This window comes from Rhincodon typus, chromosome 3 (genome assembly GCF_021869965.1).
Source record: "Rhincodon typus isolate 14 chromosome 3, sRhiTyp1.1, whole genome shotgun sequence".
NCBI lineage: Eukaryota > Metazoa > Chordata > Chondrichthyes > Orectolobiformes > Rhincodontidae > Rhincodon > Rhincodon typus.
Window position 1 is genome coordinate 103,049,690 of NC_063334.1, and position 27,932 is coordinate 103,077,621.

The following is a 27,932-nucleotide window of genomic DNA, read 5'->3' on the forward strand; positions in this document are numbered from 1 at the left end:
TCTCTCTATAGCTCAAACCCTCCAGAACCCTTTCATATTTCTTTTTATCCATATGATCATCAAATGCCCTCCTGAATACCTCCTATGAATCTGCCTCCATCACATTTCCAAGCAATGCATTCCATACTCGTAACAGCTTGCGACATGAAAAAGTTTTATCTCATATCACCCTCACTTTGCTTGCACTTCACTTTAAGACAGTGCTCTCTCCACTTTTTTTTTTCCCTATTACAAGCAGAAATCTCTTATCCTTATCTACCATATCCAGCCCACTCATGATTTTGAAAACCTCTATCAAGTCTCCTCTCAGCCTTCTTCCCTCCAAGAAGAACAGTCCCAACTTCTTCAATCTGTCCTCATTACTGAAGTTTTGCATTCCAGAACCATTCTTGTAAATCGCTTCTGCACTCTCAACAAAGCATTCCCAGCTTTTCTATAATGTACACCCACAACTGCATACAATACTCCAGGGGATGTATAACAAGTGACTTGTACAAATTCAACATCGCCTTCTTGCTCTTGTACTCAATGCCACTATTAATAAAGGCAAGAACACTGTATGCTTTATTAATTGTTTCTTCCACCTGTCTGCCACCTTCAATGATCTATGCACATACAACATTTCTATAGCGTTTCTAGGATTCACATTTAAGGCATATCTTGACAGACACATTAATGGAAGGCGAAGAGAGGGATATAAATAGTATACGGGCAATAAGTAGTGGGTCTAAATTAAGACTAGGAATTGGCGTAGGCTTGGTGGGCCAAAGGGCCTGTTCCTGTGCTGTATTGTATTGTATTGATTCAAAACAAGAGTTATAATCATTGATTTGGCACGTCGAGTGTAATTGAAATAAGCCAGCATTATCACACCAATTTTTCTCTATAGCTAATTATGAAGCAGTCAGACTAGTTCTAGTAATTTATTCTGGTATTCAGAGACTAAATAAATATTTCACTGTTACATCTTGCATCAATTAAAATTTTACATTGCTTTGAGGAAAAGCAACGATTATAAAATTACTAGTTACTGTGGTCACAATTAGTTCAACCCAAATCAGCAAAAATATTAGTTGGATTTAAAAAAAGTTACCCATTCATTCTGATTTTTCTTAAACAAACCACACACTGATTTACAAGAGAACTCTATATTTGTAAAAATGAAGTACTGTTCACCGAACACAATGGAAAAAATACAACATATATTTTCTAGCCCCAAGGATAATAAACCTGTGCTCCCTCCCTAAATGCATCATTCATTTAATCCCTATTCAGAGAGCAACTGTATGCAGCTTTTATAAAGATACAGAAAGGAAACAGTGGAGAAATTAATAATTTAAGTAAGCATTCTCACATTGGTTTCCGTGTGGCAAGAGGTAGCTGCAGTACTTTTTCTAATATATTGTCAAATCAAAATTCAGCGATACATCTAGTCCCTACCCTAATACAAGCTATGGAGAATCAGAGTCAAGCAATGCAAGTGGATCATCAGACGAGCACAAAGGATGTGGATATATGATTTCTATATCCTTTACATAGGCTACATTGAAGAGGTTAAGTTGATGAAGCAATTACTATGAGTAATCGCTCTCAATATGCAAATGTATTTCAATTCCTTAAAGATGATGCTAAATGATTTCAACACAGAACCTTTTATATGGAAAGTATACCTGGATGTTTCACCACTAGCTTTCCATTATATACACACTATTTCTTTGCTAATGCTGTAGAAATTGAGTCTCGATTTCAGGCTTAGTAGAGAAGCACTTAGCATTATTAAAACTCATTTTTCATCCCACACAGCTGCACAAGGGACTTGTCTGAAGGTTCAACACATTGTCTGCCATATCATAGTTAAATAGAGGATTGCGAATACCTAGAAAATTGTTAACTCATTCCATTAGAGACCTTTAATAACTCTAAGGTACAAAATTTTTACATCTCAAACATTGACTGGCTTAGAGATACAAACTCCAGTACAAAAGAAAAATTATTTATAAGCTGCTCACTTCAATTCATAATTCAATGAACGGGTTTGTAACTGTGCAGACAATACCATTTTTCTTCAAAACATATTTCTTTTCGATTGTCAATTTTACTTTTTTTTGCCACAACTTCAAAATATTATTTGTTTGCAGATTTAAAATTGCTGATTGCAAATAATGGCTCCATCTCCTGGGTAGAATAGGCTGCCATCCAGAAAAGCATGATTAAAAATTAAAACCTTTTAATCACATTTCTCACTTCTCATTCTCTTTGGGAGTTATGTTTCAGCTTCTAAAGAAACCTTTTAATAGGTGAAGTTCCATAAGTTCAAGTGATTTATTCCACAGGTCTTGTAAAAGAAATATGTTTATTAACATTGTATAAGTGATCTCTTTGTACACATTCTCTTTGTGAAGAGATCATCTAAATTTAAAGTTCCATTGAAAAATCTAATAAATATAAACAAAGCTAGATCTGCTTAAATAAAGCTCTTCCTAAACTATGAGCAGAATCTTGTTCTGGCAGGAAGACCCACCAAAAGTACAAGCCAATCAGGCAGTGGAGAGACCAATGGTGGGCCTTTCCATGGAATCAAGACCCCAGAGGTGGACGTCCTACCGACTGAAAGCAGCCGGCCAATCAGAGACCTGCAGCTCTTGCACTCTGCAGCACCACAGAGGAGACTATGTCTGCTGCAATAAGAATATGCTCAGAGTCTCAGGGTTGCAGAGGACCCAAGTGAGGAATGTTGACGGGGGTGGTGGCGGCACAGGTGGTTTATGGGAGGAGGAGGAGGAGGAGGAGTACAGAGGGAGGAGGGTAGGGGTGTTGTTCTCAAAAGGCAGCACACTGCCTTACGGTAGGCCATTCCACCACTGTTGATCAAGCAAGCACCTCACCCACCAGGTGGCAAAGGAGCCTGCACAGTTTAATGTGCATGCCTAATGGCAACAGGACAACTTGTAGGTAGATTAATCCCAGAGGCAGCAGGATAAGGACCTTAAGTGATCCTTAATTAGTGATGAGGCAGAAAGATTGACAATGGACCTTCCTGCATAGAACTTTATTCTTATGAAAGAGAGAGTTCAAGACCGACAACATCCTGCCTTTTAAATCCCACTCAAACTCACCCCCAGTGAGTGTAAAAGATTCTGTCCTGTGTTACTAAGCAAAAGGTGGGGGTAGGGGTTTCATGGGGCTACAAGAGCAGGAAAGATGTCGGGCACATTTTTGGCTTTATGCTTCCTGCTTTGGACTCTATGTCAGTAAGGAATCTTCAGTCAATGGTTAAAGAGTTAAGCAGTTTATTGTCCTGTCAGCAAATGCAAAATGGCTTGTCAAGAGCACTGCAATGGGACAGGTCCTCAAAGGTGTCCTCTCTGAAGACAATAGTGTAACAGATGTGGGTAATTCAGCCCATCTGCTCAGCCATTCAATGAGAACATGGCTGATCTGATAATCCTTAACGTCACTTTTCTGCCTATTTCCCACAACCCCCAATCCCCTTATCGATTAAAACTCTGTCTAACTTAGGCTTGAATATATTTGATCACCCAGCCCCCACAGCACTCTGCAGTAAAGAATTCCACAAGTTCACCACCCTTTAAGAGCAGAAATTCCTCCTCATCTGTCTTAAAAGGGTGACCACTCATTCTGAGATCATGACCTTGGTCTTAGACTCTGCCACAATGGGCAACATCTTTTCCACGTTAACCTGTCAAGTCTTCTAACAATACTATGTGATTAAATAATATTGCCTCTCATTCAGCCAACCTCTGAGTCCAGATACACCCTACTTAATTTTTCTTTATAAGCAAGTCCCTCCATACTCAGTATTAACTTAGGGAATCTTCTCTGGATAGCTTCCAACACCAATATATCTCTACATAAATAAAGGAGACCAAAACTGTTTACTGTATTCCAGCTTTGGACTAACTAATGCCTTGTATAGTTTTACCCCTTTGAAATAAAGGCCAACATTCCATTTTCTTTCCCTATTACCTGCTGAACTTACATGTCAGTTCAGAGGACCCCAAATCGCCCTGTGCTGTATCTTTCAATAGTCTTTCTCCATTTAAGCAATATTCAACTGTTCTATTCCTCTTGCCAAAAGTGCATAACCTCACATTTCCCGACATTATATTGCATCTGCCAAGTTTTTGCCCACTTGCACAATGCATTCAGATCCCTCTGCAGACATCTTGTATTATCCTCATGCCTTACATTCCCACGTATTTTTATGCCATCCACAAAATTGGCTACTGTACATTCATTTTGTTCATCCAAGTCATTAATATATATAGTAAATAACTGTGATCCCAGCACTGATCCCTGTGGTTACCATCAGTTACAGGTTGCCACCCTGAAACTGTGGCCCTTATGACAATTCTCGATCTTCTATTAGTTAGACAATCCTCATTTTCTCATTTCTTGAACCATTCATGTAAACTGCTTCTGCACTCTCCGCAATATATCTATATCCTTCCTGTAATGTGGCACCCAAAACTGTACGAAAAAAACTCTAAATGAAGTCTAACAAGTGCCTTGTACAAGTTCAACATCCCCCTATTAACACTAAGTGCCCTCTCCACCTGTCCTGCCACCTTCAATGAACTCTGTACAAATACATCCAGGTCACTGTGCTCCTGTGCACCCTTTAGAACTGTACCTTTTGTACTTCCTATTTTATATTGTCTTTCGATGTTCTTCCAACGAAAATGATCCACCCATTCTGCCAACTTGTCAAAGCTTTTGCAGTTTCACACTCAGTTTACAGTTCTTCCAAGTTCACTATCATCTGCAAAACTTGGAAGTCGTCCTCTGCACATCAAGATCTAGATCACTGATACATATCCAGAAAAGCAAGGGTCCCAATACCAATCCCTTGGGAATGCCTCTACAAACCTTCAAGCCCAAAAAATATCCATCGACTCACTGTTTCCTATCACTTAGCCAATTTTACATCTATGTTGCTACTGTCCCTTTTATACCATGACCTCTAAATTTCCTCAAGACTATTGTGTGCCACTGTATCGAAAAACTTCTGGAAATCCACCTACGCCACATCAGCAGTGTTACCTTCATTGACCTTTTGTTATCTCGTAACAAATTCCAGCAAGTTAGTCAACTATGATTTTCCCTTTAGAAATTCAAGCTGACTCTTCCTAATAAATCCACCTTTTTCCACATGATTACTAATTCTGTCCTGAATACTTGTTTTGAGAATTTTAACCAAAGTTAAGTGAACTGGTTTAACTTGTGGAGTACTCCACCACACTCCTGACTTGTGTTTTATAGATTACTGACAGGTTCTGGGGAGTCAAGTGGTGTGTTATTCCCGACAGGATTTCTAACATCTGACCTTTTCTTGTAGCGACTGTTTTTAAATGGCTAGTCCATTTTGGCTCTTGATCAATGGTAACCACCAGGATATTGAAAGTGGGGTAGTCAAGGACAATGCCATTGCCGTGGTTAGATTCTGTTTTGTTGGAGATAGTCATTGCCCAACATTTGTTTGATGCAACTGTTACATGCCACTTGTCAAACCTGAATATTGTCCAGATCTTTTTGTATTTGGATGTGGACCACTTCAGTTAGCCTGTACTATACAGTAGCAGGGAAAATATTAGAATCTATTACAATGGAATTCTCCACCCTAAAAGGCCATGGTTGTGAAAGCTCAGCCATATACAGTCAGATGGACAGCATAGAAACAGACCCTTCAGTCCAACTCGTCCATGTTGACCAGGTATCCTAAAAATTCATCTCATCCCATTTGCCAGCATTTGGTCCATATCCCTCTAAACTCTTCCTATTAATGTACCCATCCAGATGCCTTTTAAATGTTGTTATTGTCCCAACCTCCACCACCTTCTTGGCAGGTCAATCCATACATGCACCACTCTCTGCGGGAAAAAGTTACCCCTTAGGTCCCTTTTACATCTTTCCCCTCTCACATTAAATCTATGCCTTCTAGTTTTTGACTCTGCTAACTGGGCCAAAGACCTTGGCTACTGATCCTATCCACGCCCTTCATGATTTTATAAACCTCTATTCGGGCCCCCCCGCCCCGAGCCTCTGATGTTCCAGGAAATAGCCCCAGCCTATTCAGCCTCTCCCTATAGCTCAAACTCTCCAACCCTGGCAACATCCTTGTAAATCTTGAGTCATTGAAAAGTTCTAGATTCCTAGATATCATGACATCAAAGGATACAGCGATAGTGTGGGGAAAGGGCACTGAGGTAGATGATCAACTGTGATCTAGAATGCAGAACAGGCTCAAGGGGTTGAATGGCCTTGTATTTCCATTATGAACTATGCTATGCTTACACCAGCAGTTCAAGAAGGTAGCTCATCATCACTTTCAAGGTTTATTAGAGAAAAGTCAAATGCTTGCTGCATCAAAAAGTAAGTACGTTTTGAAGGCTCAAAGTGTGATGGCATATATGATTTCAAGTTGAACTTTTAATACTAACTGAGGTGTACAATGAAGCCAAAGTCAAAACAACTCGCTTGTATATTATTAAAGACAAATCACAGAGCAAATGATCACACAAAAATATATTCAGGTAAATAGTTTTGCAATTCCTACATCATCCCTCTGCACTGACTGTCAGCTCAGGGTTTCCATTGTCCAGTTCAAACCCAGTAAAGTATCTCTGTGCAGCCATGAAATAGTTCAGGTTCTTGGCATGTTTTGGGCAGATACTGACACTTAGTCAAGGTTTTTGGTAGGCTATTGTTTTCAGGTTTCTCAGATCAAGCTTCAGACAAAACCAGGAAGCAAATAAAAGCAAAGTATTAGGGATGCTGGAAATGTGACAAAGTGCTGGAAATACTCAGTAGGTCTGGCAGCATCCGTGGACAGAGAACTTGAGTTAACATATTCGATTGATTATGAATGATTCTTCAGACTTCTTCTCTCTTCAGAACAGTTCCGAACAATCATATCCAACTCAAAGCTTTATTAACCGTGTTTCTCTCAGAAATTGCCAGGTATGATGAGTACTTCCAGCACTTTTCATTTTAATAAGCAGGCAGGGCATCTTGCTCTTTAACTTGTAAATTGCTTTAAGGATATGACAACAAAGTGTGGGAGACTGCTTTCCTTTCAGTGGTGCAGCAATTGTCAACACTTTAGTGAGTGAAACCAGAGATTCGGGTACAGTGCCTCAATAACTGCTAAATGCTTATTTCCTGAACAAAGGCAGAAAAATCTTCAACAAATATTAAATATTAATTATTGAGTTAAAAAGAAACACAGAACACAATAAAATTTGAATAAGATGTTCAGAAATGGTCAACAGTAATACCACAATTCATTATCTATATTTATGTACTGAAGGCAGAACGGAGGAAAGCCGAAAAAGAGACAAGACATAGGAAGAAAATTATTTTTGAAATGTATACATTCTATTGTTACCAGTTGACTCGTCTCAAGTTTCCAGATGCAATCACTTTAAATGCATCATAGTTTACATATATACGACATACAATTCGGCATTCATTTGAAGCTCGGCAAGATTTGTTAGCACTTTGAGGTTATTCTGTATATACACTCCTCAAATAGTGGAGTAGGCTCAAAAGGCTGAATGGCCTTTTCTTGTTCCTAATTTGTATGTTCACTATAATGCTAGTCAAACATATTTTCCCTCCCCGTATGTCAAATTGATCCGATTGGATGTTCCACTTTTTGTTTACAAATACTCATTAATCATGTTTAATTAGCTTGTTGAAATTTAGTACTGCTGAAAAGAAAAACATTTTGAAGAAGCTGTTCATTTTCCCAACAGGACAATTCGTAAGGGAAGGAGAAACCAGTTTCTCAGGGTCACAGTCGACGCGCCTGGTTAAAACATAAACAAAGCCTGGCAGTTAACTATCAATCAGCATTAATTGGTGCATTCGTTAGATCAATCTCGCTTCCAATGACAGTCTACTTGCCAACCAATCAGCACTCTCCTTTCATGCAGTCTAAGTATTGGTTTAGTCCTTGAACAGGTACTTTGAGAGCAAGGCAAAAAGCTTTGACGAAAAATGTGTCTGTTTTCAGCATCGCTCAAGTTCTGCAAAACCAAGTGATTATTTGCTAGAGTTTTTGATGAGGTAATAGAGGATATTGAGGAGAACAATGTAGTTGATACAGTGTGCAGGGACTTCCAAAACGTTTTGATACAGAACTGCACAAGAGTGTTGTGGACAAAAAGACATGGCTCTCGGAATAAAGGGGAAATCAGCAATAAGGGTGTGAAATTAATTGAACAATAGGAAACTGAGTAGTGATAAATGAATTTTTTTTTGGAATTGAGGAATCTTCATGTTAGGAGTTCTACAGTGGAGAGCATTGGGACCATTGCCCTTCCAGTTTTTAAAATGACGTAGATCTTTACGTAGAGGGCATGATTTCAGAATTTGTGAATGATACAGAAATTGGAAGCATTGTGAACTGTAAAGAGGATTGCGTAGGACTTTAAAAAGAACAAAGACAAATTGGTGGATAAAAGATAGTAGCAATAACTAGGTACACTGCCTCAAAATTATGGAACCGGTCAATTGCACCTTCTCTATGCCTTCACATCTTTCTGAAACCTTGATACCCAGAACTGGATGTGATTAATGTGATTGAGGCCAACTGATAAACCACAGGAACACCAAGTTCAAAAAGTCAGTTATAGCCAGTAATAGGGTAAACAAGCCTGAAAACGGCTGTCAGAGCAGTAAAATGCCACTAGCAGCTAAAGGGAGAAATATGAATCAAGAACCCAATATATAACATACCCAGAGCAAATTTGATCCTTTGAGGAAAGGGACTCTTCTGTCCTGTACAATTCTGTGATTTTACATTATCCCCTACAGCATGCGTTCCTACTGTGATCCCATTTTAAATCTTGCATCTTTTCAGATTTTCAATGGCACATTAAAAGATTCTCTTCCCAAGGATAGCCCTACAGATTCCCCCCTCCTCGCCACGATAAATTCTTGCTTAATTTATTTCAAAGTTTGCTTCTGCTACTCAAGTCCATTCCATATGTTAAGTCACTGTATACGAGACCTTTCTGACCCTAATGCTGCAGTGCATTCATTCAAACCTGCTCTTCTACTTTTATGCTTTAATTTGAAGTTATTTTCTGAAACCATACGGCCAAGATCAGGCCAGAAAGTGACAGGTCACATGAATCCAAGCAGCTTATTTAGCCTGGGCATAATCAGCACAGATCTGATGGAGGGCTAAATAAATAAGCTTGAACCAAAACTGCACGCAAGAAATGCTTCCCCTGCCAACATTTACAGTTAGGAACTTAAAGATGTTGGAAAAATGTTGGATGAAGTAACAATAATGCATTTCACATTTCATGTTTTCAAGGTTAAAAAGGAACAAAGAAAAGAATATGAAATAGGTCCAGTTAAAATGAAAATGACCTAAAGAAATTGAATTAAATAATGTTCTATTGATACTGATCACTTGTTTCAGGTTCTGAGGTGTCCATTTCTTTTCACATTTTTCAGCATCTGGATCCAATTCCTTAAAGCAGCACCTTTGATGAAATTCATTTATTTCAGTATTACCAACCAACAGCATTCATCAATTTCCTGTAATGTCAAAGACTCTGGCTTGTTGTGACTTTTCTTCAAGCCACAGGACAAATTTATATAATTTAGAAGTTTCCTCACCGAGCTGTCGTTTGGCAGTCTCTGTGCAAGTGGTCAGCAAAGCAATGTACCAGCCACTGTAACACACACACACACGATGTAAGTTCACACCAATGCCATCGGTACAAAGTTTCAAACTCTTTCCTGAAATGCCGAGAAATAGACGTGCACATCTCACAAAGAAGTGGAATTTTTTTTGGTATCGTTCACCACTTAGGTGAGTATAAATCGGAGAAGGGGTGGATGATGTGGTTAAGAAGCAGTAGTGGCCCAGGGAGGAAAACAGCAGATAGAAAATAAATAAATTGAATAGCTTTTGATGCTATGTTATTTTACATGACTTTCGTAAACCTATCACGGGTTCATTCTATTACTTTTTACCAAGGTGATGCTATTACATTTTTCAGATATGTACAAAAGCTAGAGGAGGTGCACTTACCAAACTAGCAGTGAGAGAAGGAGCTGACTGACCCAGTATCTGACTGTGCATGCGAACAAGATTTGTCGTTTCCAATGCCTGTTGCCATAAAAGCTGTGTAGAAGCAGGTGGAAGAAGATATTTTCCTGAAGTTTAAAAAGAAAGTTTGACTATGGTCAATCCAAGCAAGGAACACACTTCTCTTGAAAAACACAAAGCATTTTTTCAAGCGGAATCTGAATTTTTGTTTCGACATCCCTTAAATATCAGCAGATAAGAATTTCTCAATAAGATTCAGATGATTAACAGTTTTCTACACAAAAAGTAGAAGTAGAAACCCAATAAACATGATTCTCAGCAGTACAACAGTACCACTGGAGTGCTCTATTCCAGATGCACGCTGAATTAGTGGACCTTGATCTGGGTTTTCATAGGCTTGCAGACACCAACAGACCTCACTGTATTTTAGGTGAGGTAGAGCTAGGATTAACTTGTGATCCTAGACCATTTCCGATGGCCAATCTGATAATCCTCAACTCAACTTTCCTACCTTTTCCCCATAACCTTTGATTTCCTTGATCCTTAAAATTCTGTCCTTGAATATTGTTAATGACCCAGCCTCAACAGCTCTCTGCAATAAAGAAATCCATAGATTCTCTACACTAAGAAAATCCTCCTCATTTCTCTTTTAAAAGGGCAACCACTTACTCGGAGATTATGCCCTCTGGTACTAGGGTCTCCCACAAGGGGAAACAACCTGTCCTATTCTAAGAAACAAACAAGGTTTGCATCAATGTGTGCTTGCTAGGACTTTCATGCAAACTAAATTCCATCGTATCAAAATAACTGGATGAAAGAAAAGATGTCGATTAAACTCTACAAAAGTAGGCAAATTGGTGAATAATTTCTGGACAAAGATTATCAACACTTTTCATTCAATTCAAAATAAATCTTTATAGTAGATTATTCTCTATCATGAAACAAAATTAGCTTAGAAGCAAACAAACTCTTTCCAAAATGTATTACATAACAAGGAAATAAATACACAAATATTTCTAAAACAGTTGAATTTAAAAAAAAAAAAATTTTTTTGTTACATACCAGTCAAAGCTCCACCCAAACTGCCTCGTCTCAAGTACTTTGCATCTTCACTTAGTTGTCTCTTAAATTTCAAGGTCTTTCCTGTACCACAAGAAACATCAGGATTGCTGGACTTGCGAAATGGAAAGGATGGTGGGTACAAGATGTGGTCAAACTGAAAGGGAGAAGGAAAAGACATTGGTTAATTTTGCAAAAGAAAGATAATTTTGTTTTCAAAAAAAAAAAAGTGAAAAAGATTTTGGTTCCACATTTAGAACATAAGATATAAAAACTAGGAGCAGGAGCAGGTGATTCAGCGCCTCAACCCATCAATAATTAAAAAACTATTACCTACTTATATTTACTCAATGTCCCCGTATCGTCCACACTCTGGGGTACCTGATTTCTACCGATTCACAACCCTCTGAGTGACGAAACTTCTCACTTCTCTTTTAAATTTGCTCTTATCCTAAAACTGATGACCTCTCGTTCTAGATTGCCCGACAAGAGGAAACATCCTTTCTACATCTATTTTGTAGAGCATATAAAACTATACATATCTTCATTTACAGGCAATCCTGGTTAGGTTTACTCTTAATGCACACAATATAAGCTGCAGTCAGAAGCTGTACAGATAGCTTACAAATCCTCAAATGTTTTCCTTAAGCAATTGACAAGCTACAATTGTCTTTCCCACAACGAAAACTTCATGTTTCATACCAAAGTTTCTTACATTCTAAAAGGAAAACAAAATTTGAACTTGCTCCATGGAATTATTCTCAGATTCTCCAAAAACTGATTTTCACTCCATCAACAGCTCCTCTAATTCAGTCCAGTTGAGCATTCCTGATTTTAATGGCTCCACCAAAGGTAGTTGTGCAAATTTCTAAGCTCTAGAATCCCCTTCCTACATGTCTCCACCTCACTTTCTTCCTTTAAGTGCTCAGCTTTGAATTTTGTTCGACAATAATTTGGGATAACCCAGGAAACTACAGACTGGCGAGTCTCACATCGGTGGTTGGGAAGCTATCGGAGAGAATTCTTAGGAATAGGATTTACATGCATTTGGAAAAGCACAGCCTAATTAGGGACAATCAGCATGACTTTGTGCATAGCAGGTCATGTATTACTAACTTTATTGAATTTTTTGAAGAGGTGATAAAGGTAATTGATGAGGGTAGAGCAATGTTGTACTAAGACTTTCGACAAGGTCCCTCATGGTAGGCTCATCCACAAGGTTAAGATACATGGAATCCACGGTGACTTGGCGACATGGATTCAGAATTGGCTTGGCCATAGAAGGCAGGGGGTATTGGTGAAAGGTTATTATTCAGGCTGAACATTTGTGATTAGTGGTGGGATCTCTGCTGTTTGTGATATATATAAATGACTTGAATGAAAATGTAGATGGGTGGGTTAGTAAGTTTGCAGATGATACAAAGATCAGTGGAGTTGTGGATAGTGTAGAAGGTTCTCAACGGATACAGTTGGATATGGATCAGTTGCAGATATGGGCGAAGAAATGGTAGATAGAATTTAGCCTAGGTAACTGTGAGGTGCTGCACTTTGGGAGATCAAATGTTAAGGAAAAGTATACAATTAATGGCAGGATCCTGAACAGTATTGATGTGCAGAAGGATCTTAGGGTTCACGTCCATCCCTGAAAGTGGCCAGACAAGTAGATAGGGTGGTAAAGGAGGCGTATGGCATGCTTGCCTTTATTGGTTATGGAATTTAGCACAAGAGTCAGGATGTCATGTTGCAGCTTTATAAGACTTTGGTTCGGCCACACTGAGTATTGCATTCAATTCTGGTCACCACATTACAGGAAGGATGTGGAGGCTTTGGAGAGGATGCAGAAAAGATTTACCAGGATGCTGCCTGGGTTAGAGGTCATGAAATATAAGGAGAGGCTAGAAAAACTCGGGTTGTAATCCTTGGAGCGGCACAGGTTGAGAGGGAAACTTGATAGAAGTCTATAAAATTATGAGATGCATAGATAGGGTTGATGGTCAGAATCTTTTTCACAGAGTTGAAATGTCTAAGACTCGGAGGCATGCATTTAAGGTTAGAGGGGGAAGTTCAAACGAGACGAGAGGAGCAAGTTTTTTTTGACACAGTGTAGGAGTGTGGAACGTGCTGCCAGGGGTGTTGGTGGAGGCAGATACAATAGGGACATTTCAGAAATTTTTAGATAAGCATATGAATAAGAAAGAAACAGGCATATGGACAAGGGCAGGCAAAAGGGATTCGTTTAATTTGGCATCATGTTCGGCACAACATCGTGGGCCGAAGGGCCCATTCCTGTGCTGTACAGTTCTATCTTCTATTTAATGCTCTGATGAAGTGCTTGGGGATATTTTAATATTATGAAGGTGCTACATGCATACAAACTGTTGATAAAAGAATAGAAAGCTTACTATAAATTTGTATAAAATAGGCAACCTGCCTCACTTCTCAGGAGTCAGGCTTAAACTATGAATCAAATGCTTGTCACTAAAGCAAAATTCAAATATACTAATTAATTTCCAAATCTAATCAGGAGCCTCCTTTGAATTTACAAAACAAAGAACTAGACATTCTGAATAACAAATACTACTTATAAAATTTAATGGCAGGTCTTTGTTTCTTTTATTTTGCAGAAAAAAAATCATGCTATTCAGAAACCAATTTCCCTAAAGGTTGACTTCAGAGAACATTCAAGCTTTAAGACCAAAAACTGTTCAATGCATGCAAATATTGACTGCATCAGTGAACAGTAATACACTGAAGCAACACTGAGGTTGCAGAGCAATAAGTGGGCAGTCAGCAGACTGAAGCTACACTGTGTACTGCTGAAGGTTGCACTGTGGACAGTGACAAAGGAGCTTTGTGCACAAATGTTTAGCCACATCTGTCCTTTATTAGTCCCAAGGGAAAACTGGAGAGAAAAGTTATAAAAAGTGCACCAGGATGCATGACCATGACCCAACTCCTTAAACCTAACAGTTTTGCTTCAATAGACTTACAAAATTGCTTTTGGGCAATTCTAAAGCATCAGTACAAATCCCGCGGAAAATGGTCATACTGTGACTTGCATACATGCTCTAACCATCTGCCTGCAAAAGCCATGCTGTTTCCCACTGACTACCCACATGACAGTCAAATGATTTCAATTATCAAAGAATTTAGACAATATGCCAGTTTTACACTGCCCCCTTGACTGGAAAGTGTTCCTGATTGTGCTTCCTTTGTGTAATTAAATTTAATTCCTCCTGTCACTGAAAAGTTCAGGGCAGCAACCATTCTTGCTTGTTCCTGAAGGAACACAGTAAAAATATGGCAACAATAAATTAAATAAAAACGTCATTTCAGTCAGTGGCAGAGGCAAATCATTCTTATATTTTCCAGTAAAGATTCTTTAATGTTTCCCAGGAGGTCTGATAATAAAAACAGGTATCTATTCTATTTGGGTAACTTGAACTGTACCTTCCCACCTCAGGCCAGTAGAAATATTCTCAAAATATTCAACAAACTACAACAGCTATATTAATATGGCAGTTTCTCATTAGGGGAGGTGATGGTCTAATGGTATTATCGCTGGACTGTTAATCCAGAGACCCAGATAACGTTCTGGGGGACCCAGGTTCGAATTCTGCCACAGAAGATGGTGGAATTTGAATTCAATAAACATCTGGAATTAAGAGTTTCATGGTGAACCCATTTGTCAATTGTCGGAAAAGCCCAGCTGGTTCACTAATGCCCTTTAGGGAAGGAAACTGCCATCCTTACCTGATCTGGCCTACATGTGACTTCAGACCCACAGCAATGTGGTCAACTCTTAACTGCCCTCTGGGCAACTAAGGATGGGCAATTAATGCTGCCTAGCCAGCGACACCCTCCTCCAGTGAATAAAAGAAAGACAAAAAAGTTTTAAATATTACTTCTGCATCTCTCCAAACTTAATCTTTTTTCCAAAGCCACCATGACACCCATCATTATTTGTTGCTCATTTATAAACTGAATACTGTAAATTCTATTATTTTATACTTTCCCTCCATCAGAAGGTCAGAAGTGTGAATTCTCCTCAATGATTACACAACGTTCAGCAACATGTGAGACTCCTCAGATACTGAGGCAGGAGCATCCAAATGCATCAAGATCTGGACAATATCCATGCTTGGGCTGACAAGTGGCAAGTAACATTCACACCACACAAATACCAGGCAATGACCATCAATCCAATTATCACTCCTTGACATTCAATGGTATTACCATTACTGAATTCCCCCACTGTCAATATCCTGACCTGAACATTGACCAGAAACTCAACTGGACTCGCCACATAAAGTGGCTACAAGAGCAGGTCAGAGGCTAGGAATAGTGTGGCGAGTAACTCACCACCTGACTCCATAAAACCTCTCCACTATCTATAAGTCAGGAACGGAATGCGCCCTACTTGATTGAATGGGTGCAGCTCCAACAACACAAGAATCTTGACACTATACAGGACAAAGCAGCCCACTTGATTGGAACCATGTCCACAAGCATCCACTCCCTCCCCACCAACTTCAGTAGCAGCAGTGCACATCATCTACAAGACATACCGCAGAAATTCAAACATCCTCAGTCAGCACCTTCCAAACACATGACCACTTACATCTAGAAGGAAAGGGGCAGCTAGTACATGGGAATTTCACCATTGACAAGTTCCCCTCCAAGTCACTCACCATCCTGACTTGGAAATAATAGCGCCGTTCCTTCACTGTTGCTAGGGCAAAACCCTGGAATTCCCTCCCTAACACCATTGTGGGTTGTCCTACAGGATGTGGACTGCAGCGGTTCAAGGATGCAGCTCACCAACACCTTCTCAAGGGCAACTAGGGATGGGTAATAAATGCTAGCCAGTAGCAACACCCATGTCCCACGAGTGAATCAAAAAATTATTTCATATCTCATTCAATCTTCAAATATTCCCTGATTTTTTTTTTGTTGTGACTGCTCATTGCTGGCCAGTGGCAAGCAAACAAATATCCTGTCAAGGAGAGTCTGGATATCTCAGAAATAAAAGGGAAATACTCAAAGTGCCATTTACCAAAAATTATTTTCAGCTTAACAGTTCATTCATTCATCACAAGCAGACAAATTGCCCTGAGTGTATTCCAAACACCAAGTCTTATAAGATGGCAATAATTTGGACAGTTTCTCTAAACTCAAAGAAAAGTAACTGAGGGGTTATTAGTTCTGCTCTCAAAATATGTAGCTGAAAGGGAATCCAACATTCCATTACGGAATTGAAATAATAGTAACTTAACTGGAATAGTCAAGGTATAATAGAAAAAAGTAGACACTCATGACAAATAAACAGATCCAAGACCATAATTCATTTCAAATCATTGTAGCTAGCCCCCTTGAAAGTTAATGTAAGTTAGGATGCTGTGATTACTTTGGAGGACACTATTTTCTGGGCTAAACCACATGAATCCCACCAAGTCAGAAATCTGCCTACTAGAATTCGGTTATGGATGATCCAAGATCTACGTGAATTGCAATTTTTTTTTGTTAATTAGATCAGAACTAATGTGCATGAACCTAAATGGCTATCAACCCAATATTACAAACTAGCCAAGTGATCGCAAATAAAATAGATTACATAAAAGAGAAGAGTGAAGAAAATGTATTTGCACAATAATTAAACATTTTGGATTCAACACAGAAAACAAACTTAATTGACCGAAAAGCAATCATTTCCTGTCTTGTGCAGTTACATTAGGTCCGTGAAATCCAACTTTACAGTGATCTATATAATCATGGCCATTTCCACAGTTCACGTATATCTAAGAATCCCCAAGATCACAGTCTAAAGTGAAAGGTGGTTCGTGCAGTGAAATTTCACTGTGGACTGCTCGCATAATACGGAGGACATTGGACAAGCTCTTCAACTAACGTTCTGCTCTTGAGACAGTGGGAAGAGTTGAAAATTGGAGTAAGCTCCGATTTATTTTTTCAGACCTAAAAAACTTAATGGAGGTTAGTTTTTTTTAAAATGTTACTCAGCATTTCATTTTGGTGAAACAGTACAGGATTGGGAATGATGTTTAAGGATACTGAGTTATATGGTTTGTATCTGAAAATATTCAGCTGATTTTCCTACATCTTCCATTTGAAAGAACTGTGGATGCATGGTTATTGAATGTACTCAAGACAGAGGTCAATAGATTTCCGAGTACTCTGAGAATCAAGGGATAGGCAAGAATCAGCTGGATCAGCACTGATTTTATCGATTGGCAGAGCTGGCTCAAAAGGACCAAATAAACAAGTTCAACTCCCATTTCTTCTTGACTCATCTCATCAATAGATAACTGGTTTCCATTTATTGGAATATTCATCTGTTTTAATGCATCTATCAGTGTCAACGTGTCTTCACATCTCAGTCCTAAAAGGCTGTCCTCTCATTGTGAAATAGTAAACTTTCATTCTGGATTTCCTAGACAGGAAAACATTTTCTCAACATCTGTCCAGTCAAACTCCTTAAGATATTATATATTTCAGCCAGATCACCTTTATTTCCTCTCACAATTTGCTCTTCTAAATTCAAGGAGAACATAGGCATTGTCTAACTAAGAACAATATCTTCATAGAACAATATTCTCAGCCCAGAAAATGTACTTCTGTCAACTCCTGAAGAAAGATGACTGGAGTGGAAATGTTAACTTTGCTTTCCGATGCTGCCAGACTTGCTGAGTTTCTATAGCATTTTCCATTTCTGTTTCAGATTTCCAGCATCCAGGGCTCTGTTTTAAAATATTTCTACGATTACCATGCTTTTGGAATTTTGTTTAAAGTATATAAAATTGAAAGACTTCAGAAAACCTGCAAGTTGAATTTACAGCGTTAAACAATGATACAACATGGTGTAGTGTTACAGAAAAGAACTATCAGGACTATACAGTCAACTTACAATGACCCTTGACAGAGAGCATGAAAACTGGTTCTCTTGATCCAGCATGTTTACTATGTCTGGGTATCTTTTATTTATAAAGCTGAATAAAAATTCAATTGTAAGGCATTCACTCTTCTGCTTCAAATGTGGTTTCAGCAGTTTCATAAGGTCATCCGAAATTGCATTTTCACCAACAGAAACAATGGCAATAATTAAGGCTGAATAGATTTATATTTGTTGTTTGAGAAAAGAATGAATGCATAATGCAAAACAAAGCTTTTTCTTTTTAACACCCTTTAACTGCCAATAATTTCTCAATTGGATGAATTGCTGGGTAATAACATGTCACTATATTTTAAAGATTACTGCTATTAGTGTCTCTTTCAGTAATTCATAGGCTGCTCCAAAATTAACCAAGTAAAGATTATTTAGAATGATCAGGGAAAGGAAATGTGGTTTTATATGGCTATAATCATCAAAACCCAGATCAAGGCAGGACTCTTACAACTCCTATTTGGCCAACATCTAATCATTTAATTGATCAGACGTCATAATATTCTGTTTTTTTTCAAGCACAGGTAACACTTCAGCACGAAAGATTCATGAGGATGCTTTAAAAGCACCGTTAATGAATGCCTTCAAATTTTGCCATTTCATTAATTATAAACATTTCAGACTGAGCCTCTGAATTAGCTAAACCTTCAACCTTTTCCACAGGGATTCTAATTGGGTTCAAATATTTTAATATATTTGTCATTTGGAATTGCAATCATATATTTTTGCCATTCATGAGATATTTTTCCCTTCTGATCAGTCTTAGAAGAAACAAATAGATGCAGGTAGCACTTCAATAACGAAACAATGGTAGATTGTGCGAGTAGAGCCATTATTAGAACACAGTTCAAGCAAAGTTGCGGTGGGGGTGGATTCTCTCCCTAAAATGTAACCTTTTTTGCTTTATTGTTTGCAAGATGATTGAGGTCATTCAAACCATCAAATTGGGTGTTGGCTCGTTGCAACAGCAATTCACCTAGAGCCTCTATTCCACCACCACACCCCCTCCCCAGCCCCAGCCTCTCTTTTGACTGATGTGGAGACAATGTATGGTTTTGAATTTTCCAATTATTTATGAAGTAGTTGAAGTCTTCTCTTGTGAAGAGAGGGCCATTGTCACTTGTCTCAATGACTGCAATGTTGCAATAATTTAGTTCGGATAAACACGAGATATTGCATTTTCGTTAGACAGACCAGTACAGGACTGACAGTTAATGGTAGGGACCAGGAGAGGGTTTTCGAACAAAAGAGACCAAGGGGTGCAGGCACATGGTTCCTTGAAAGTGGCATTACAGGTAGACAGGTTGATGAAGGCAGCATTTGGCACGTTTGCCTTCATTGGCCAGAGACTTGAGTTCAGGAGTTGAGAAACCATGTTACAGCTGTATAAGACAAGACATTGGCAAGGCCACATTTAGAGTACTGCACACAATTCAGGTTGCCCTGTTATAGGAACGATGGTATTAAACTAGAAAGGGTGCAGTAAAGATTTACAAGGATGTTTCCAGAGTTGGAGGGCTTGAGTTATAAGGATCAGCTGGGACAATTTTCCCCTGGAATGTACGAGGTTGAGGGGTGACCTTAAAGGTTTAAAAAATCATGAGCGTCTTTTCCCCAGGGTGGGGGAGTCCAAAACTAATAGGTTTAAGGGGAGAGGCACAAGAGTTAAAAAGGGGCATGAAGGGCAACTTATTCACACAGAGGATGGTGTGTATATGGAACAATCTGCCAAAAGAGGTGGTAGAGATGGGTACGATTACAACATTGGAAACTCATTTTGACGGGTACATGGATGGGAAAGTTTTAGAGTGATATGGGCCAAACACAGGCAAATGGGACTAGTTCAGCTTTGGAAACCTGGTCAGCATGGACGAGTTGGACTGAATGGCCTGTTTCTGCATCGTATGAGTCTACAACCAAACTGTTCTTTCAGGCATTCTATAACCGCACCAGTAGCCATTCAGGTCAACTGTCTACCTCTCAGAATACTTGTCTGCAATGACAAGATAATCAGCTGCTGCAAAAGTGAAGACATCTACTCCCAACTCCATTCAGGGGATGTCTGGGATGTCACAGGTCATCAACAGCTCTCTAACTTGATATGCTTGGCCAATAATACAAGCACTGCACTGGCCTGTGTGGTCTTTAATTTCACTGCTCATGTCCAACCTGGATAGCACATCGCTTACCTTCCTCAGATCAAACTCAACTCAACGCTTCAGTGGTTGGCTTGGATGCATTTTAGCATCTCTGCTCTCAAGTCCTTGAAGGCAATGACGACTTCCTATGAACAATGCACCATTCCTCTGTATTCCCAATGTGCTAGTGACCACAAAAATGCCTTCAATGGTTTCAGAATGTTCTTTTAATCTTTATATTTTGCAACACTTCAGTTGCATCCTCATGAATAGCTAGCATGATTTGAACAAAGCACTGGTCTCTTAGATTCAATCACTTTCACATCTTCACACTGAATCTTGAAGAGTTGATACTCTATTGCAGCATTCTATGTTTTCTTCACTAGGAGTGTTGCTCCTGATAGCATCTCAGTGATCTCGAACTTGCTTGTGTGTCACATCTAGATGGCATCTCTATTACTGGAGTAATGGTCTTTGGAGCAGGCAATAACAGCATGAGAAAAAAATGCTGTGAGGTGGCTTGTAGTCAGAATCAACTTCACCTCTTCCAAGTGCATTCTGATGAAAATGTCTACTAGCAGTGGCCAGATGCACTTTCCCACTCTGCAGTGTGATGTCATTCTGAGTTGGGGTAATGGTTCACACTCCGGCAGCAAATTGGGTAAGAATTTTACCAAATAGAATCCAGCAAATCTTTGCAGTGTGTTTACACCTGTTGGGTGCCACATCATTGTTACAGCCCTTATCTTCTCAAAGACTGGGTTTAGACCTTTTACTGTTAGTATGTGACCTACAGGCTTATTTAAGCGCAATTTTTTCTTGCCCAGCTTCAGGTTCATCTGGCAAGTCAGCAGTCACACGAGATTTTGATTGCATTCAGGAATGGTCTTTTCCACTATGCCTGCTCACTCAAACTAGCAGATCATCCATGAAAACCTCCACTCTGGGGAGATCACTAATGTCTCCTGTTGATTGTGTTCATGCTTTCCCAGACCCTCAGAAATACCAAACCACACAGGCACCCAAACGTATCACCAGATCAGCATTTAGAGTGCAGTTAGAAAGCTGCTGCTTTCATCCAGTTTCACATGCCAGGAATCATTTTTCATATCTCGGCTTGAAGATTTTTGCTTTTGCAAGTTGTGGTAAAGTTCTTTCAATGATTGACATGGGGTAACATGATCACTTCAGGACTTTACCTAGAACTTTTGGGTTGATGCATACTGTTAGATTCCCAGATTGTTTGACTGTAATCATGCTGGTAATTTGCTTTGTACGAGTTGTCACTTCCTTGATTACTCCCTTCTCTTCCAGCTCTTTTATCTCATCTTTCAGGCTGGCCTTGAGGACAGCTGGAATTTTCCTCTGCAGGTGCTGACTTGACGTTACACACTAATCTACTCAGAGATGATATTCTTCAGGAAAACATCCTAAACCTGTAAACATATCATTGCACTTCTCTAGGATTTGTTCCACAGACAGTGACCTAGTGAGCTATGACACGCTGAGAATTGCTTTTCTCACAGGGTTACCAGTCCAAGCTTTAGACTTGCTCCAAGCGAGTTGTGGTTTTTGCATGTTATTCATGATCTGGAAGTCCAGATCTTCATTTTTGTCACTACTTTGGGCTCTCAGATTCATTTGTCCTTTCAGCGCGAGTATCCATCATATAGCCTCGACCTTACTTTTGAAGGCTTCAGTTTTCGATCACCATGTTAAGCCAATCCACTCAGACATGTGAAGGTCATGATGTTGCATGATTCACCGTTATCTCTCTGACCTTTTATGCTTACTTCATGTTCTCCTTCTTCAGTCATTATCCCCAACAGTTATAAACCATTTATCAACCTCACTGAGCCAGTTATATTTTGTAGATTATTTATCAGAATCTTCAGCTGATATCCTTCCAGTGGCTATCTGAACCTGCTTATTGAGCATCCCTGTGGTCAAAAAAAACTTACATTCGAAATGACTGGTGACCACACTGGACACACTTTTCTTTCCTTGTGTGATGCACATGAATATGGACAAGCCAGAAAGCACATTAGTACATTTCAATCCCAAATGCTCTGTCCCTTTTTTAAAGCCCACGCTACCATCCACCAAGTGAACTATGCTCTAAACCTGCCCTGCAGCCTTCAGTGATTGCTGTACATCTACAACCAGATATTCATCTCTATGTACTCGCCCTCCCCACCCCACTGTTTTAGAATTATCCAGTTATCTTGTATTAATTTTCCCTGTCCTTTCTAACCAAAATGAATTTCAAACTTCTACACACTTCGTTTGTGCACCTAGCTTTAAAAAATTAAAGCTACAGTCAATATTGAGTGAAACTCATTGCTGCAAAAGGCTGTGGACACAAACTCATTGAATGTATTTAAGACAGAAAAAGACAGGTTCTTGATTGGTATGGGGATGACGGATTATGGAGAGAAGGCAGAAGAATGCAGTTGAGAAACAGTGGCCATGATCGAATGACAGAGCAGATTCAAAGGGCTGAATGGCCAGTTCTATTTCTGTATCTTATGGTCTTTATTTTCTTCCATTAATGCAGATCTTTACTCAAGATAAATGACCTGTTTTCAACTCTTAACCCAGAATTAGTTCTCCCTCCATCAAAACAAAATGCTATGCAAACACACATGTAGACTATAGAAGAATCATGAAACAAACACAGAATGCTGCATAAACTCATGTTTCCTTCACCTCTGGCACACTCTAAATTGCTAATTTGTTTACCTGCCAATGTTTTCAAATGCAGACACAAACTTGGAAGGAAAAAAAAAACCAGATCACTTCCTTGCATTAACCTGATTAAGGAGACAATTAATTCCCACAGCTTTTCTCACTTAAGCTTTCTTTGGCTCCAGTCGCACATAAATTATTACATTAGCAGATAAAGGAAAAGGGTTTAAGTGGCGTAAAATTTAACTAAAATTAGCTGTTAGTCTGAAAATAGCCTAAAAGATTATGCATACGAACAAGGAACAAGCCCCCCTCCCAATAGAGGGAGGCAATGGCTTAGTGGCATCATGGCTAGACTATTAATCCAGAGAATGTTATTTTGTTGATGTACATTTGTATTTCTATCAACCCAGCAGCAACACAATACACTGTTTACATCACACATTTCAAATGGAAAAATAATGTTGATATTGTTATGATGCCCAAAGATCAATAACTTTAAAAAATATATTTGAATTCCAGTGACTGACTGAAAAGGTCACGAGATTTAAAGAGCTAAGACTTTTACTGTAACAAAAAAACTAAAAGACAACATGACAAAACCGCTCTTGTAGGGAACTTACATTTCAAACTACAGAAAATAACTCTAATATGACATTTAACACAACTAACAATCACATACTAGTATTACTATACTCTGTCCCTAAGTCGACATTTTAGTCTCCAGAATCAGTCCAAAGATATTCTGACCCACTATGGCCTGCTCCCCTTTTCCTTTAGCTGTATAATTTCTAGATTTTCCCAGAACAGATTTTCACTGTAAGGTAACCCTGAAGATCACTCTTTCTAATCAAAGCCAAATGAACCTTACCGTCTTATTTTATTCCTCACCATCTTGGTCTCTTCAATCCAAGTGAGTGCTCCCACCTGCCTCCTGTATGGTGAATAATAAAAGGTAGCAGTTTGTTTGCTTCAGGTACAGAACTGACTGCCTCTCTCTCGCTTAGGATTTTGCGGAATCCCTTGATTCTGAGTTTCCGGGGTATTTTGTAAAAACCATGCAACCTAATACTACAAAGCTTTGCTATGGATTCCTATCCTCTCGAAACACATCTCCATGGCAATGTGAATCAGATAGGTCCTTCTTTCAGGTAGAAATGATGATTATCTATCCTCTGGGCCCCCAACTCCTTTCTATCTTAGAATTAAGTAGTCAGTTTAAAGTAAAAATATTATAAAACTTAACACCACTAATACCTCCCGGAGAGACATGGAAACTTCAAGTATAACCATAGCCACAGATGCTCTTGCCATTGTCTATTCATTTGACTATCTTGCACTTTCTTCCAGGGAATCAGTAATTACCTTTAAACTTTAACCACAAAACCACACAAGCTTGCTGTCAGGCTGAATCCTGGTCAGGTCAGGTCAACATGACCCTATTTGTAACACCATTTTACCTTAAAGAGATGTCCCAAAAACATCTCTCTTATAAACTCCACATCCACTTATAAATGTTTACATCTTGACAGTTGAATTGTTGCAAGATTTAAATGTTTGATGGGCAGTAACCATCTGCTGTATATAAAATGTTAATGCCGTACTTATAATTTATATCAACTGAATTATGAGAATTAGGTTTAAAAATTTGCTCCACAGAACTGCTCAATACCTAGAGACAACGACTAAATTATGACTGTTAATATTGCAAAATTAAAAGCAAAATGTTGATACTGGAATACAAAATTGTCATTTGGAGGAATTGTGGTGAAATTTCTTCCATCCATGCTGGAAGGCTAAAGTTATAAATTAACTTTAATGTTCTGGCCAGAACATGCCTTGAGTGCTGTGTTCAGGTCTGATAACCGGAGATCCAAATGCGTCTTTCTATTCAAGTTAGAGTCATGAGATTGACCTCGTGTCAAACATTTGAGGTATGACTAAGTGTCAGTAAAATATGCGATTTTCATCTTTAAAAGAAGTAACTGAGAGGTAGTCTTCAGATTAACTGGTCATTCATCTTTGTGCTATTTTCAGGATACTGCTTAGTGAAAAACGAAATCTACTTTTGCAGTCAATTCACTTTAAGCAAGTCATTGTACTTGAAGCTGAACAAGCAATTTGACATGTTTCAGATGCAGAATGCACCATCATGCAAATTGATGAAAAATGTTGAGATAGGATCATCTTCACTTATTATGGGAATCAGCCTTCTCATGGTAAACACAGATAAAGAAAACTATTAATACAATCTTCATTCAAGTCAAGAAAACTCCTGCAATCTTATGAAACGTCCAATTATTTTGTCAATAATTCTAAAGATTTTGCCTTCCCTCTGCAGTCTATTCCAACTTATTTGAAGTAGCTTTATGCATCTACCTTTTTATCATCCTAAATACCTCAATGATGACCTCTCAGTCACTTCTTTTCAAGATGAAAAGTCCATATTTTAAGGTGAGGTAAACTTCATGATTCTTACCAGAATGTAAAGTTTCATTTCTGCTTCCCAATATCAGCATTGAACAAAATTCATGACATGGTCAGGCCAGAACATTAGAAGTTAATTTCTAACTTTAGTCTTCCGGATAGGCTGGACGATATTTCACCATAATTCCTCAGTAACCATTACATATTCCTGTGCCAACATCTTCCATTTAATATTGCAATGTCAACTGTTGTAATTTAGTTGCAGGCTTACTAAAAGGTCCTGGGGACAAAATTTTTTAAACATAATACACCTAATTCAATTGGTGTAATTTGCAAATACAGTATTAACATTTTATGTACAGTGGACACTCCCTATCAGCAAAATCATGATTTTGGAAAAATTCTAATCTCAAGAGTTATCTTGGAACTCTGTAAATATTTCTAATTAGATGTATGTTTGTGAATACTATTTCATCATTGAAATATTTGCAGTAAACAGCGAATTGTCACTTGGTTTCTGCAGACTTTCAGCACTAGGTGGTGATGTAACACCTCCTCCAACACATCATTCCTCTCCACTCGTTGCAAAATGCTGAACAGATCCTGGACTCCAGCTTCATCCTGTTAAGTTTGTGCATTTCTTGACATGTTTTCATACAGTTTCTGTCGCTGTCTGACTCACTGGCATACATTTTGGCAGTTTCCACTTCCCTGACATATTTAGTGCTCAATTTCTGCAACAGTTCTGCATTGCGGCTAATGATCTTCTTCCATTGCGAAACAGAGGTCAACCCCCATCCCGATAACTAAAATCGAAACATCCAGAGAAGCTCACCTCACTTCATAATCTGTTAAAGAGAGTGGGAAAAATGGTATAAACCTGCCTCTCAACCAACCCCCGCCCCCTCCCCCAACCAAATCTGTTGTAAAGGAGTGGTTAAATGAAAGAAATCCCTGATACTCACTTTATAATGCACAAGTAACAATTTATTTATCTAACTCCAACAGTAAACAAATTAACAGAACTAACAAACCAAACAATTCCCCCTTAACTACAAATTATTCCTGAAGAAAACAACATTCTAATGGTATTCTGTTCCAATAAATACATGTCCTACTTATGCAAACCAAAGCAATAAGAAATTAAAGCTTAGTCTCTCAAAATTACGGCCAGGATAAGTCTTCTGGAATGTTCTTTTGCCTTCTCCACTGTTCTCTAGTCAGGAATGCCTTTCTCCGTCAAATTCCTCTGTCAGGAATGTCCTTCTCCTTCAAATTCTTGTGTCAGGAATATTAGTTAAGAGTGCCACTGTACCTTTAGATGATGGTTTTCTGACAGCTTAGATAATTCTGTGAGAGCCAGTGATTCTCTTTTATAGCGGAGAGCTGTTCTCTTGGAAGATGACAGTTGACTCTCTCTAATTTTCAAATGCCCTCTTCTTTTACACCCTTGATGACCTATTAATTTCTTATAGCAGGATTGGTCCTAGGTTGTCAAAACCATCAGATTTAAATTTAATTGAGTTTTGGTATCTAGGGCCTGGTTTAAATTAATTGGCTAAATTCGAAAACCTGTTGTCTTGGTAAAAATGCTGCTTTGCCTGCTAACAGTGTAGCCTGTTGAAACAATGTTTAAATTTCAAGAACTCTGCGCATCTGCTGCTGCCTGCAGTCATTTGTTTTTAAATCTCCAAGCCCAGAAAAAACACATTTTAAAAAGGGACCACACACTCTTTCCCCCCTATCATTTTACAAACATCAAATTCTAATATCCTGCCTTCCAATTCACAAATACTCTCCCAACTTCGCAACATCCCAAACTATCTTTTCCCAAACTTTTTTCCTATATTTTAACTCATATTTTAGCACTTGGAAATTTACAAACCACCAGACACCAACAAAAGCAATCAAGCAGCATTGTAGCATTTAGCATATAATTAATGTTCTTGCATTATATCACCATCTATTATACAAATAACACAGATATGAAAATCTGTTTCAGACATAGTTTATAAAAAGGTTATTATTTTGTAGACTCAGTCATGAGTATGCTACTTCATCTGAGCTGCTTCAACCATTAGACCATGAAAGGAAGCAGAGGTGTATATTGATGGTCTAGTGGTGGCTGATATTGAAGCCTATATATCTCATTTGCATGGAGGAGCTCAAAAACAGCAGCTGGGCTTTAAAACTCAGTGAAGCTGCTACATATGACAGCCCATTTCCTGTGAGAGAGAAAGAAAGAGATAAGCAGGGCTAGGACAGGCCTGTACACTGGCTGGGCTTCAAAATTGTTGCAGGGTACAGTCTCAAATAAGGGGCCCGTGCAATGCTATTAGTGGTTTCTGTGACCCTACTTGGGGTAATGTCCAAGTCTGGGAACTGGTACTCCATGCCCAAATTGGTCTTTAGCCACCAAATGTTATGTCTCTCTACACAGACCATACAACTTCCTTATGAGAGAGATAGTAGGAACTGCAGATGCTGGAGAATCCGAGACAACAAGGTGCAGGGCTGGATGAACACAGCAGGCCAAGCAGCATCATAGGAGCAGAGAGGCTGACGTTTC

At 38.8% G+C, this 27,932-nt stretch overlaps 1 protein-coding gene across 1 annotated transcript in view; it reads right to left on the reverse strand.

The window, feature by feature from the left end:
* The window catches only part of LOC125482815 (microtubule-associated serine/threonine-protein kinase 4-like), a 399,885-nt gene that overhangs the window by 278,586 nt on the left and 93,367 nt on the right, over positions 1-27,932 (reverse strand). The window contains exons 3-4 of the mRNA XM_048595291.1: positions 11,156-11,309; positions 10,076-10,200 (exon numbers count right to left, since the gene is read on the reverse strand). Coding sequence (XP_048451248.1) covers positions 10,076-10,200; positions 11,156-11,309 — 279 coding nt within the window. The remainder of the gene's footprint in view (positions 1-10,075; positions 10,201-11,155; positions 11,310-27,932) is intronic.